Source organism: Crinia signifera, chromosome 2 (genome assembly GCF_055691185.1).
Source record: "Crinia signifera chromosome 2, ASM5569118v1, whole genome shotgun sequence".
NCBI lineage: Eukaryota > Metazoa > Chordata > Amphibia > Anura > Myobatrachidae > Crinia > Crinia signifera.
Genome location: NC_139218.1, coordinates 351,944,673 through 351,960,345, shown reverse-complemented (window position 1 = coordinate 351,960,345; position 15,673 = coordinate 351,944,673). Strand labels below are relative to the sequence as shown.

Below are 15,673 nucleotides of genomic sequence, written 5' to 3'. Positions count from 1 at the left end.
AATGAATGATGCGCACGTTAAACACTGAATGATATCGTTAACGATATATTCAGTGATGTTACCGGGAGACCCGCCGAACATGCGGTCGCTGATGGTATCATCAAATTTGACTGCATGTTCAGACGATAGGGGATATCATTAACAAACCGCAGGAGAGCTCATCATTAACTATATAGTGGGTACACACTGAACAATATGCTAATGACATCATTAACAATATCATGTATAGCATATTGTGTATAGCATCATACTGAGATTGAATACCAACAGAAGGAAGCCCCATTTTTAGCTAAATTTAAGTATTTCTTTAAAAAATCTTCTTATTCAGTGAGACTGTATATAAACAGATAAAAGTATCTTAGTGATTCCTAGTTAAATAAAGCAATTTAATGAAACAAAATAATAAAGAATACAAAAGTTCACGTAATTCAACCACATTCTTTATTGAGTATTTGTTTAAGAAACAGAGGTATACAGACACACCCGATAGCTTTCTTTTTAAAGAAAGTAGAAACTAATATTCAAAAACAAAACTTTAGAATGTCAAAGAGAATCATATTGTAGTTCATTTTTTAAAATAAATTTGTTTGAGGATTTGAATTTTTTAGAATTGTAGACATATCGTTGTCCCCAAATTGAGAACCTGTGTTGACCAGCGTGATTGTGAATGAGAAACCAGCCGTATCTAAGTGACAAGCCCTTACATTTCCTAGCATGTTGAAGGTACACAACAGTCAGAAAAGCAGCATAAATGTCACACACCAGATTTATCGCCATCCAATAATTTTGTGACAATCATGATTTGTCTTTCACAACCTAAAACCTACCGTCATTTGAATTAGTTTCCCTTTACATAAAAGGCAGTGGAACTTAAAGTAAACACTTCTTCCCTAGTATACTTGGTTGCACTGCAACATCTGAGATTAAAAAAAAAAAGAAAAAAAAAGAAAACGACTCTATCATTTTATGTATATAAAACCAGAGTTATAAACATGGCATAATTTACAAATGAAACCCTTTTGAGTTAGTACCAAAAAATAGCTTTGCAGGTTTGGATAAAAATAAAAGCACCATTTGATGTAAAATGTTTTAAACACAATAAGAATCACAAACAATTCAGATTCAATATCTCTATAAGGTATATTGACCCATTATTGATGAAGTGGAAATGAAATGTTTTGATTTCTTTGGTAAAAATTAGTATACAACAAGACATGACAACCAAGTGACAAAGGGTCAAATATTATGAACAATTCATTTTCATTGATACATTCAGCTTTTTCTTGTTTGATTGTATGTATAAAATAATTTTTACAAAATTTTTTATACATTCTTTAGAAAATTTAGAACAATAAAAACTATTTTTTTTTGTAGAAACAACTTGTGCAAGATATCAGATAGTCCGGATTATCCTTATCTCATGCCTTAACATTTCTTAGAGTTGATCTTTTGAAATTTCCAGTTCCAGCATGTGGATTTAGGATTGGTGACTTCTTCTTTTTAGCTTCCTTCTGAGTGGTTGACCTGACAAAGATAAACGACTCTTGTTAATAACCAATGAAAGGAATGTTTTGCTTTACAACATTTACACATGGGAACCCATCTCTGATATTAACATGAGAGGTACTGTATGCATACCCTCCAACATGACCCATTCCATTAGGTAAAAAATGCTCTGTTCTTGTACTTCCCTGCCAGTGGCAGTTACAGAGGTGGGACTCCAGCACAGTCCAATATTCAAAAAGGGGGGGTCACATCAACTGTCAGTGAGTCCAGGACAGTGATGTTTGGTGTGGCTCCCCTTTTTGAATATTGGACTGTGCTGCAGGATCACATCTGCAACTGCCATTGGCAAAGAAGTGCAGCAACAGAGCATTTTGTACCATGTTGGAGGGTACGCTGTATGTTCTACTTTGTTTTAACAGCTTGCCTATGTTCTGTCCTTTACAACTGTCGTTGTGCTACCTGGCAGGGGCTAATTAAAGATTTCCGGTGCCCTAGGCTAACCCACATGTAGCTCCCCTTGTAATGCTGCTAAACACATATATAATGGCACTCAGTGATTCGCCAGTCATACTGCCCATGTGCCTGTAACAAATGTAATACAAGTGGCATGTAGGATCTAATGCTTGTGGCGTGTAAAGGAGACTTTGGCTTTAGGCTGACCAGCTGGTATTATAGCACAATGTACATAAAGTAATGGTTTAATCAGTAAGTTACATTGAGCTTAATTGTATTCCCCATCTGTCACCTGCAAGGTACTCTCTGCAGTCCCTACTTCCTAGGCTGCAGCCTAATCACTAACAACTATGGTTTAGGGAGAACAAACCAATCGGGTGCAAATAGTGACCATACCTTTTTATAAGATAAAAAAGGGTGGGTGGGAAGGGAGAATAATAGGAAATAAAGAATTACACAAAAAAGTTAAATTATTTTGGTAAATATAGATATATACAGTATATATAGTTGGCTGCTCCCAAATACAAATAGAAAATACGAATTACCGCTTATATCTTGTCTCTCTATGCAGCCTAATCAGCCTAATGCAAGCATGTCCAAGCTATGGCCCTATAGCTGTTGTGAAACTACACATCCCAGCATGCCTTGCCATAGTTTTAGCATTCCCTACTAGCAAAACTGTGGCAAGGCATGATGGGACTTGAAGTTTCACAACATCTGGAAGGCCATAGTTTGAACATAGCTGGCCTAATGGCTTACTCAGGCAATACTACCCTGTATACATTTTACAGGTTTGTCATCCATGAGAGGAGCACATTAAGTGTTTTTTTTTCAATGTACTGTAGAACATAAACTATGTGCAAGCCATACAAGATACAATAGAATAATATAAAAATAATACATACTGAAAAGACAGAACTTTAGCTAAACTGTTAAGCTGGGTACACACTGGACAACATTTTAAATGATTTTGTCAATTCCGACGGGTTGGAACGACAGAATCTAAATATAATTCCAGGTTGGATTTTGTCTTCCTGTTCCTGCTAACAAACTTTAGAATCACATCTAGATTTGATATAACTATTCCTCTACTAGCTGACTTATTTTATCAGTCTTTTCACTATAAATAATTTTTCAAAGGAAAATATAATTTCATTTTTAATTTTTCAGTTGTTTGAAATGAAAGGCTTGCCCTAAACTAAACAGGACACATGAAAATACTGGAGTGTTTACACTAAACTAAAAATGCTTAAATGCTCTCTGCATCAGATTGTCCCATTATGAGGAATATGACTCAATAACTGAATAGACAGAGGACCAGATGCACTAAGATTCAAAAGTGATACAATGGAGAGTGACATTTTTCAAACACAGTCTGTGACATGGCAGGTAGGAGATGATTGGCCCAGAGAGTGTTTGCCAGCTTAGCAGACTTACTCTGCCAGAATGCACTGTATGAATTTGGAGAAAGAGAAAGTAATGTCCCATAAACTCCATTCTCAACTCTATTCTCGACTATTACCCCTGAAGAAACTTCAGCTGCATTTAGAGAAGTAATATTTTATTTAATAGCACTAACGTTGTAAGTCAAGGTAGCACTAGACCAGTTATTGTAACTTAATTATATATACTTGTATTTTATTTTTTTTTATTTTTTATTTAGCCATGTACAGGATCCCTACACTCCTCAATAATGCCTCTGTCATTAATGGATTTTTTTTAGGACTGCAGATCTGAGAGAACTTTGTATAATCAAATGATGTGTCTCCGGAATGCATTCATTACATACTGTATAATGTACAGTCCATGATGTTCTTAGGGTGTGTAGATGTTTTTTATTTTCCTCATTACAGGCAAGCTGCAGTGGGCTACACGCATGTTGGTCATGAAATGATATCACACACCCAGACTTGAAGAAAGTCAAACAAGACCATCTGAATAGTCTCATGTCCCAAAAATGTTCAACACTGCTCTTGTGCCTGGCCTCCACCATTGAAAAAGTGAAGAAGCACAAATATTACTGGAAATACCCATAAATGATAATTTTTTATTGTTTTCCATTTTATTTAGTATATAAATGAGACTTGGGGGAGATTGAAATGTGCAGGTGAAAGAGCTAAAATAATTGCTAAATATGGAGGCAGCTAAGCTAAATGTATTATGTACACAATACTATCAACAGTCAACATGCTATACTTGTAGATTTAATTGAAACTCAATGACATTGTGATGGAGAGGATTTATCATTGGTGGTATCTTTAGTAATATTCAGGAGGCAATGTTAGAGTAATTAGGGTTAAGATCTTAGAAAATTAGCTTCCAGCTATAAAACCATTTACTCATCACTGTTATGCTAATTAAGAAGACAATATTTATCTTACAAAAGTATTCTGGATTTTATTAGTAAAGACAAACTATACCTTGAACCCTTCTGACTCCAGTCTGTGCTCTTCTAAGCTGAGGTTCTAAAGGAATAAAGTAAAAAGAGTTAGGCATTTAAAACAGGTTGAGTATCTCTTATCCAAAATGCTCAGGACCAGAAGCATTTTGGATTTTTATATTTGAATGAGGTATCTTGACTTATCTTGCATTTATGTTGTATAAACACATCAAACACATGAAACAAGGTTTTAAAACATAAAACAAAGTTTGTGTTCTATTTCAGGTACTGAATTTGAATGCCAAGCAATCATTTTCTTGCACATATAGTAGTGGTGTTACATACAGTATCATATCCTCAGTAGTGCCAGTTACATATCATGTCCTCAGTAGTACCAGTTACATATCATATCCTCAGTAGTGCCAGTTACATATCATTTCCCCAGTAGTGCCAGTTACATATGTACCCAGTAGGTTTTTAGCAAAAAAATAAAAAAGTAAAAATTTGGAAACTTTGGTTTTCGGAATAATTTGGATAACGGCTATTTGGATAAGGGATACTCAACCTGTAACTAGTTACAACTGGTATCCAAATGGTAAACAAACACAGTATAGATCAACAGTTAATACTGTAGGTCCATAACATGTTTTTTATGATTTAATTTTTATATTTTGTAATTTTTCATACTTTTCCATCCATGTGGACTCTGATTGGAAAAGGTAGAGTGGTCCAAAGCATGGAGAGTGAAAAGCGAGACATGTGAGGGGATGAAATACACTAATGGGGGGGTGATTAAGTGCTCAGGTGTCAACAATGACAAAAAAAACCCAGAAAAACTCATGTTGACTCTTTTATGCGTTAAACCTACAGTATACCTATATCAACGTTATACTTGAGTCAACCTTTTTTTTCCAGAATCTGCCTTGTGCATGTCGATCTTTTGGGTTCAACCTAGACATTCTAAACCTAAATATCGTGGACCTGCTATACTACACCCGATACAACCTATGCAGTAGTGCGTAGATGTAAAACATGAGAAACTTTTCAAATTCTTTATGAGTTCAACTGTTTTTGATGGCTTGTTTTCAAACACTGTGGAAATCTGGCTCCCTTAAATATAAAGAATGACACTCAGAAGAGTCCAGTGATCTAACTTTGCCATCGAGCAGATTATATCACAATGAAGCAGGGCAATTAGCTGAAATGTAAATCTTTTCATTCCAGGAAATATCATTGAGAATAGTGATGCTGTGTGTTCTTGCAATGTTCTTATATTTCTTACCTAATACTTATGGCAGCTTATGTTACTGCTTGTCATAGAAGCTTCTGCTCCATGTCAAGTTATACAAACAAATTCCACAGATTCTCATTGTGCATCTCAACTATGTTCACCTACTTTTGCAAAAAATAAGTACTAATCCCATTTAAAAATTGTTTCAAAAAAGGCAACACAGAAATGTTTGCCAAAATCTCCTACTTATGAGCCCTCCAGGAAGGGCCCCCACACTACATAACATCTGGAACTACACTACAGGAGTTGATGCCATGTTTACATAGCGTTAGTTTCCAGACCCCCATACTGTCTCTAGAGAATAAGTTTTGTGTTACAATGAAAGATCCATTTGGATTCCTGCATCTCTTCTCCTCATACTGTACGTGTTCCTTTGTCATGAGTCAAGAGTGTGCAAAAACACTAATTGGTCAAACTTAGCAGTATAAACTTTCACTGAAGGCCGCCATTAGGGGGGTGCTGCGGGTACAGCTCTGAGAGAGATGGAAGGGCCTGGGCAGCTCATTTTGCCCACCACACCCCTGATTGCCTCCACTGTGCTGCCTGTGCTGTGCTCAGTGCACTGAATGAAGCAGGTCCTGGAGCGCAGACTTGTTCAACTCAGGATGCCGGCAGCCAAATAAAATTCTGCACCGGCTTTTGAGCCAATCAGAGCTCACGTACCATTAGCCAAACAGAGTGGCTGTTCAGAGCACTGAGCGCATCGCAGGCAGTACAGCAGAAGAGGGGATGGGGGAGCAGGAGCCAGTAAGTAAATGAGGAGGGGGGGGGGGCATTCTGGAAATCAGTCCCATTTCCAGAATGTCCCCACGTCAGGGACAATCTGCTTCATTCACTGGGCATTTAAGCATGACATATGTTAATATTAATAGATAAAAAAAAGATTACAGATATACTGTATTTTAATACACACAAGTACACGTACGTGTCTCCATACACCAAGCTTCTATATGCAACCAAGCCCCGATACACCTAGCACAATGTAGCAGCTCTGAGCTCTACTGTATATTGTCTTTTCTTCATATTTTTCATCATATTCACATCACAGAAGCCGAAAACACCACTCAACTTGTACTACAAATGTGGGTCTAGAACAGGAGTTGTTTTTAAACTCATTCAAAGTCACAGATGACGCACAATGGAACTTGGCCTAAGAAAAAGCTGCATCACTTCCTATATAAATTCCTATTTATTTGTCAAATAACAAATTGATCAGTGCTTGACTTTTTCAACGGCTAACTCAGTACATCCCCAAATAATTGCAAATACAGAAATGAATGCAAGATAATAGTTTCAGAAATTTGGATATTAGCATTCAAAAACATACAATTCACTTTTTTCAATTTTCAACAACACATTGTTTATATCTATTACTTATTTATTTGTTAGAAAAGTATTATATGGTTGTTAATGCTGTATATTTTTAATATTATATTTGATTTGTAACGTTGAGTATGATAAGAATACCAAACACATGCCATAAAGAAGGTTAAGGGGAGAAATGAAAATTTGTGGGTTTTTTGTATTTGTTTTTTTTTCTTCTTCATTTTGTTTATGTTTGTTTGTTTTTTTCACTTTTTTTGCATTTACACATGTCCAAATAAGTAATACAAATCAATTCAAGTGTTAAGAAATTTTCATTTGTCCCCTTTAGTTAGTTATTTTTTAAAGACTAAATTGATATTTTAAATTTGAATATTGACCTGATATTATAGGATAAGGCAAATTATAAAAAATATTTACTGTATAAACAATAGATTTAGTCTTTAAAAAGAAGTGATTGCACCAGATAGCTTACCATCACCAACAAATGTTTGTTTTGTGATATTAGTCACCCAGTTGCACTCACTAACCTCCCTGAAGAAGCCTTTTCAGCTCGTCATCTTCAAGTATTTGTGAATCACCTTCAATGAACTTGGTTACTCTGGTGACTTCTGATAGGATACATGTTTATGGCATCAATTTTCAGGAATATATTTTAAAACCAGAGTTTTGACGAATCCCAAACAGCAGAATATATCGCAAACAGTGATTGGAGAAAATATGTTTATGTAAAATTTAGGCAACTGTGTTAAGTAGCCTGAGCTCCATTTAATTTCTTGATCAATGAACATAAAGGGATATTTATTAAACCTTTTAAAGAGGATACATGCAGAGGTAATGTATAGAAACCAATTGACATATCTATTATTTTATGAAATGTACTATATAAATTATAGATACAGTCTGATTGGTTGCAATGGCCAACTTCTTCATTTGTCTTCTTTAGAAGGTTTAATCATTTCTTTAAAGTGTGAATAGAGCTTTACTTGGGAATAATTCATTCTCATGAAAATCAATAACTAACTGTGAACACCTACTGTATAGTAAACGATAAAGTATTTTCTACAAATAAAAGGGCAGTGTAGTTTGATGAGTATATTACTCCATAATCCATCTTATCCGAACCATGTCCCACCATCTATTATAGCCAAAGAATTGTGAAGGGCGAATTTCTCTATAGTGATCAATGATCACAATGTACTATGTCCATTCTCTCTCCAACCACAAATCAACCAATGCAAAGGAGCATGGTTGGATCAGCACCACAATTATGGAGCAGACTAATGGTGGAATCATGTACATTAATGCTTAATGCCCAATATTACAAATATGTGAACCAAAAGTATACAGCACTTATTTATTTTATCCTCTTGGAAAGAAGGTATTGGTGAGTCATCATTTATAGATGGAGCCTTCTTCAACTAGCCTTCTCTGGAGACCCAAGGCTCACAAAGGCCTATTGTTCTCAGCTTCAATACAATACGTATAACAATACCGTAGAGGATTAGCAGAGGATTAAGTCTGACAGCTCTGGCTCACTTAATTCTATTAAAAGGCTAGATGAGGATGGCTGTATCTGTACCATTCAGTTATCAGTTTCATATTTATCATTGAGTTATGATATGTTATTCAACCCACTAAAGTTTTTTGTAATTGTTAGTTATTTTTTTTCATTATGCAAATACCATTGGGGAAAAAGGTCCAAATACTTTGCATGGTGAGTATAACATCTCACCTAACTATTAAGACCAATTTGATATATTCTTTGACAGTATGGAGTAATAGTAATCTGTAGGACCAAACAATCCTTTCATATTATTATATGTCTTAGTTTGTTGTAAATACACTAAAGCACTGCATCGTTACTAGATGTCTATATGGTTTTGAAGTACACACAGTCAAAAAGAGGGCATGGCCTAAGCTAAAGGGGGCATGATCATGATTGGAATCTCACTGACATCACAACTGTGGATGTCCAGCTTCTCCAGAAATGCCAGGCTGTTCCTGGAGACTAGTGTCTGCACTGTCGGCTCCTCCATTGTGACAGAAGCCTGTTGCTGCATAAGTATGTCACATTGCAGCACTTGGCTCTTTTCACTATAGAGAAGCTGGAGTTTTGGTGTCACCCACCCTGAGATTGACATCTGGGTGCAGCCTGCACCCCCTTTTGCTGCAACTGAATCCAAAATATTTTGCTCCTTTTTCTGCATGTATAGTGTTTTTGTGTGTATAGTACAGATGCAGCCGCTCTTATTCAGTGGGGGTCTGGTGGTCGGATCGCCAACCGCCAGCTGCCGGAAGGGGACGCGTGCGAGCGGAGCTCCCCGCCAGTTCACGACGCCTCCCCACCGAATGCCCCCACCTCCCTGCACGCCTTCTAACCCTGCCCATCTCCCTGAAGTGGAGACAGGCAGGGTTCTTGCCCCCTGCAGCCAGGAATCTGGGACACGCATGCATGAGAGACATCCCAGTCAGATGGAGCACCGGCTCATTAGTGGGGCATTCTGGCAAGCCCCGGCGCTGGTTGAGAGGCGCTCCATCTGTATGTGTGCGTGTGTATCTCTACTTTTACAGTTTTACCAATCTATCAATGTTTGGTTATTTATTATTTTTTGAACAGTGACCTGTGCATGCAAATACTAACCATCTTCTAGTCTTCTTGTGAGTTCAGCATCATCCAGGTCAGATCCTAGACTGGTGATGCGAGAATATTTTATTTCAGGACCTGCAAAACAAAAATGTTAAACATGTGAAGCTTTCATTACCTGACAAACATATTGCTTTGTTTGTCATTCTTTTCCGGAGACAGTGCTGAAATGATATACAGTATACTGTAGTAATGATTAGTATTTTTTTTTAGACAGCCTCATATATTTTTGATTGTTTTTATTGGAATTTAAAGCTTTGCCCTTTAGGGAAGATTGAAGCATAGAGCTCACCACTTTTTGGTGATATACACTTCTTCAGTCCCCTGACTTTAAATTGTAATGCCTAAACCTCCATTATTTATTTTGCTATTTTTTTAAAGAATTGATACTTTATAAAGGATGGTAAAACTCCACCATTTCTACTTTACCTCCATGGATCACTTTAGTCACTTGCGTTTCACCTTCCTTTACCAGTTTAAAATCTGGCTCGCCTTCAATCACTCTAGTGATCTTAGTTATTGTTATACCTGAAATGCTAAGCCTTTGGATAATAAAATGATGTAATTTTAAGTATTAAATAAAACTAAAATATTTAGGTCAATGATCTAGAAAAAACTAAACACTTTCAGTTAAATGTTACATACTGTGGCTTAGCATATAGCCCATTTTGTCAAAATGGGGCTGCATGGGTAATTATGCCTTATGGAAATTTAACTAATTTGACATTTTTTCACGAAGATTTTTTAAATGCCTATCAAAAACATTCAAAGACCAAAGAATAACCCACACATCACATATTAAGAGACAAAGGCAAAAGTCTTGTAATTTAGTCAAACTCCGGGTAGAATTAAGCATAGAGATCACTACTTATTTAGTGATATACACTTCTTCAACCCATGGCTAATCTCTTTCATATATATTTTTAAAAGAGATGCTGAGATAAAGATTAAAAATGGTGAAACCCCATTGTCTCTACTTTACCTCCGTGGATTACTTTAGTCAGTTGAAATTCACCTTCCTTTACCAGTTTAAAATCTGGCTCACCTTCAATCACTCTAGTGATCTTAGTTATTGTAGGTTCTAATATATTAATTGTAAAAAAAAAAAAAGTAAATTTATCATTTAGTAGTCGAATGATCAAAATGCATATTTAACATACTTTTTTTAATGGGGTATGATTTGGGTGCAAACTGTCATGTTAACAACAGTAATGAACAATCAAATCAAGTAAAAATAAGTCTTAATGTTAATAAATGTTGTTGATCATGAAAGTTATCAATTATGAATAGTGTTTTATTGCAGCTATGTTGTAGACATAGAGCCTGATTCAAAGTTGATTGTTAATTAGATAATTTGCAAATTGAGTGATTAACGAATGACTGCCCATGAGTACCACTTACATATTGCATACTCAAAGGGAAATAGCACTAGAAAATGCGTGTGTTGAAGAAAACATAGGCATGTCCAGGTGGCATTTATGAGGCGGGTCTGTTGTGCTGTCAGCGATGATCACTTATGCCCAGTCTCAGTTGCAGATTGGTGTAACCCTCAGACCTACTCACATTTCCACAGGTGACAGAAACTGTTAGATGATTTGGGAATTGCGTATGAATTTGAGAGTGGATAGTGATTAGCGATCCATTTGGAATTCTCTTGCAAGTAAGTAAGGGACATTTTCTCTTTCTGTTTGGGCAGTGGCTCACAGTCCACTGCCAATAGTCACATAAGCAGTCAGCTCTGAATCTAACACACTAAAAGTCACTGTGCCATACAGTATCATTGATGCATTTTTTTGTACAAATGACAAAAATAAAATTCTATTATTGTTTTTTATTGTCAATTTAAATGACATTAGGGGCAAAGGTTTAACCTTCCTTATGAAGTTTGCAATTTGACTCATCATCATTCATTCTGATGATCTAATGATCTCCTTCCTAAAAACAAATAAACTTGAAATAGTGTAAAATCAAATTGTGTTAAGCATAATATATTACAGTATAAAGCATAATTGTATTTTAAATTAAAAAAATAAAAAAATATTCAAATTCTGGTGGGACACATACATTAATACGTATGTGTTTCCCTCCTATATATCTAATAGATTGTAAGCTTGCAGCAGGGCCCTCTAACCTCCAAGTCTGTCTGTTACCCAGTTTGTTTAATCACTGTCTACTATTGTAAAGCGCAACGGAATCTGCTGCGCTATATAAGAAACTGCAAATAAATAAATAAAATAAATAAATTAATACTGTATGTATTTTAAAAATGCTAAAATAGATCTTTATGTTTCTGGCCTTTTAAATAAAGTTATGCTGTCAAACAATTTAAAAGAATGTAAATTAAAATATGTGTGAAATTACACCAAACTAAATTTCCTGAAACAATACTGAAGCTTACACAAAAAATACACACAGGCAAACTGGAGTCTGTAGAATCAGTTCCTAATCATGCAAACTTTACAATATTAGTGCCTAGTATTCTGTTTTGATTGTTTATACTATATTACTTTTTCACTTACTAAGGCTGGCAATCCATTTTCTACTTAGAAATTTGGTCATACTGAGAAATTCCAGAACACATACATATATTAAATATACTAACTACAATGCCCATCAATAGCAAAACTAATATAGGTAGAGTCTCCCGTAACCGGAGAATTTCTTTTCATACTTACCAAGTCCCCCGATGTCCACGGCGGCCTTCAGGCTGGTGATGTGCCTGCAAACTCGCTCAATGTACCCTTGAAACCGGTGAAGAAGGTCCTGAAGGCCGCCATGGATGCCGGTAGACACTGAGGACGCCTTGGGACCATCGGGGGGACCAGGTAAATATGTAAATACTCACACTGGTACAGCAAATCCTACTGTCTCAAGTTCCCCTCCGAGGACCAAATATTCCTCTAGTTTCAACTTTGACCTTTTCCTATTAGATTTCACTAGCATGATGATTATGATGATGAATATTTTTATTTCAGATGTATCTTTGAATTATGGATTTAAAATAGTAAAAAATGCAGGCGGTTGGTCAGAACTTCTTCATGCGCACATAGTGGTAGTTTGGGGATATGTCCCAATGGCCACCACTGTAAGAGACAAGGGATAGACTAGGTATAGACAAGGGATAGACCTAGGATAGGATAACTGGTCATCAGTCTAAGTATGGAGTTTCAGGATGAGGGATAGGGGTGGAGGTCAGGGTAGAATGGCAAAAGAGCACAGAGAGGAAGATGGGATAGACATGGGGGGGGGGGGGGGGGGCTGAAGTCACCCTGAAACAAAATGGTAGTTATATGTTGTTGGGAAATGACAACATTATTTACCTTGAATAACCTTGGTTACTCTGGTCTCTCCTTCCTTAACCAGGCTGAATTCTGGGCTCCCTTCTATGACTTTTGTGACTTTGGTTATGGTGGGTTCTGGAAAAATTGTTGCACAAAATTAACAAACGTTATTCAGTTGTTCTTTAATCTGTAATTTATAAGATAAAAATGATCACTAAGTAATTTACAACCCATTTACAACCCACCCAACCCCCAAAACTGCTGTATACTGTATGTACTATGAACTTGCTGTTAAATGAAACTTTCAATAATAGACATATTACCTCCTTGGATTACTCTAGTCACTCTGGTTTCTCCTCCGGGAATCACTCTGACTTCAGGTTGCCCTTTAATCATTTTATAAATTGACAAACAAAAACAAAAAATAAAAACAAAAAAATACAGTACAAAATTACCAAAGATGTAGATAAAAGTTGATATATTTTTAACCAATACATGGGCTTCAAATCAGTTATAAACAAAAATATGCACAATTATAGTGCAAGTTTAATAATAGACACACACATGAGTATATTCGCTCAGACACACAACTTTACTGGTGCATGGCAAACTAATATATCTAGTATAGTTGATGGATGAGTCTGATCTTTGCTTAGAGTTGTTCAGTGTAGCAAAAGTATTCAAGATCACAAATTAAGTTATTCCTTCTATCAAAACTTGCTGGGGTCATAAAATGTTTATTTGGTACTTATGTAGTATCTGGGCTGCCGATTTTTGGATTGTATGCCTTAAGTTAAGGCATACAATCAGATGCGATGCGATGCGATATCGCATCGCATCGCATCGCATACAACCAAATCGCATGCGATCCGATGCGATCCGATGCGATGGGCCCGATTTTTCACCTATTGCACCTAATTTTTAATTTAGGCTTTGGCACAGGTGGCAAAAATTGGGAGAAAGGGTATTTTAGGAGGTTAGGGAGGAGTAAAATCTGAGGGTGTTTGAGAGGAGAAAGTGCTGGTTTGAGAGAGGTGATTTTGGAGGAGATTTGGATACAGATATGGCTACAGCTTCCATGTCAGCAGCTGCGTCGTCGCCAAGGCTCTTTACATTGCCGCAGACTGAAGAAGCTGCTGTTCTTTTCCTGCAGCAACATGGCCTTCTGCCCACCACAGCCACCTGTGACAACGGGCATCCCATGCGCCTGAACATGGCTGACCAAAAGTGGCGGTGTTATATAAAGGCTTGCGGCAAGAAAAAACGTGTCCGTGCTGCGCTGTTTAGTCCTGGGTGCCGGCTCCCTTTTGTGACAATTGTCCGTTTCATATATTTGTGGAGCCAGGAGTTGACATCAGTGACCTTGTGCCAAAAGGAACTGAATCTGTCAATCAAGACAGTGGTCGCATATAATGCGTTTATGCGTGAGGCCTGTGAGCAGGATATTCTTGCTCAGCCGCAGCGCAAGATTGGAGGCCCAGGAAAAGTGGTCGAGGTGGATGAGACTCTTTTTGTCCGTCGTAAGTCCAATGTGGGCCGACTACTTCCCCAGCAATGGGTGTTCGGCGGTGTCTGCAGAGAGACTGGGCAATGCTTCATGCTGCCAGTTGCCCAGAGAGATGCTGCAACCCTGATGGCTGCTATTGAAGCTAACATCGAACCTGGATCCACTGTCATGTCGGATTGCTGGCGAGCATACCGAACCAGTGCTTTGGAGGCGGCTGGCTACACTCATGCCAGGGTGAACCACCGCTTCAACTTTGTGGATCCAGAAAGTGGGGCACACACCCAGAACATAGAACGTTTATGGGGTTGTGTCAAGTGGAGGAACAAGTGCCATCGCGGAACAGCTCGCAGCAATCTGACCAGCTACATGACCGAATTTGTATGGCGCAAGTCTCTAGCAGGCGATAATGTATTTGGCCGTATCCTCCATGCCTTAACATTGCTTAATAAGTCACAGTAATTTGTTTGTTTGCTTTATTTTCTGTCACAAATATATAATTAATCTTTAACTACAGTTGTCATTAATGTGTCAGATGCAAGTGAGATTGAGTGAGATATGTCTTTTTCATACCCCTACTATCCAAGTGGGCATGGAGTTGGATATAAACCTGTGGCGAGCGTAGCGAGCCACCGAGCCCGAAGCGTGGCGAGCGCAGCGAGCCCCGCGAGGGGACGCAGAATACTGTTTAAGAAATCTGCGTCCCCTCGCGGGGCTCGCTGCGCTCGCCACGCTTCGGGCTCGGTGGCTCGCTACGCTCGCCACAGGTTTATATCCAACTCCATGCCCACTTGGATAGTAGGGGTATGAAAAGGACCCCTTTTTCCCATTGAATTACATGTTAAAATAGACTTGGTCCATTTTAACATTGAATCCTATGGAAAAATCGGGTCCATCGCATCGCATCGCATGCGATTTGGTTGTATGCGATGCGATGCGATGCGATGTCATGCGATGGACCCGATTTCAAAATCGGCAGCCCAGATACTACATAAGTACCGTTTATTTAAGTCTGGGCTGCCAACAGGGATGGGGGGGCACTTCCGGGACTGCATTCCTGAGCACAGACAGCAAGGGTTCTGAGAAGTGGAGTCTATGAAGTCATAAACAAAGTTCAGATTTCCCTTGAAGCAATATAGAGGTAGAATAGTTCGGCCAGAGCTGCAGACACCAGAGGTTTTACCAGGCAGGCCGGGGGTTCAAGAAGGGGGAAGAGGCATTGATTTTTTTTTTTTAAGTCCAGGGCCCCACAATTTCTGATGGCAGACCTGATTTCAGCATATACAAC

General features: G+C 37.8%; 1 protein-coding gene across 3 annotated transcripts in view; it reads right to left on the bottom strand.

Moving 5' to 3' along the window:
• Positions 1 to 418: 418 nt before the first annotated feature.
• The window catches only part of POSTN (periostin), a 61,674-nt gene continuing 46,419 nt past the window's right edge, over positions 419 to 15,673 (bottom strand). For 2 of the 3 annotated variants that reach the window (XM_083169763.1, XM_083169764.1), the window contains 6 exons: positions 13,205 to 13,267; positions 12,921 to 13,016; positions 9,598 to 9,678; positions 7,484 to 7,564; positions 4,380 to 4,424; positions 419 to 1,524 (listed from right to left, as the gene is read on the bottom strand). In XM_083169763.1, the coding sequence (XP_083025889.1) occupies positions 1,478 to 1,524; positions 4,380 to 4,424; positions 7,484 to 7,564; positions 9,598 to 9,678; positions 12,921 to 13,016; positions 13,205 to 13,267 (413 nt within the window). In that variant the 3' untranslated portion in view covers positions 419 to 1,477. The remainder of the gene's footprint in view (positions 1,525 to 4,379; positions 4,425 to 7,483; positions 7,565 to 9,597; positions 9,679 to 12,920; positions 13,017 to 13,204; positions 13,268 to 15,673) is intronic. The other variant, XM_083169766.1, reaches the window with a different exon arrangement.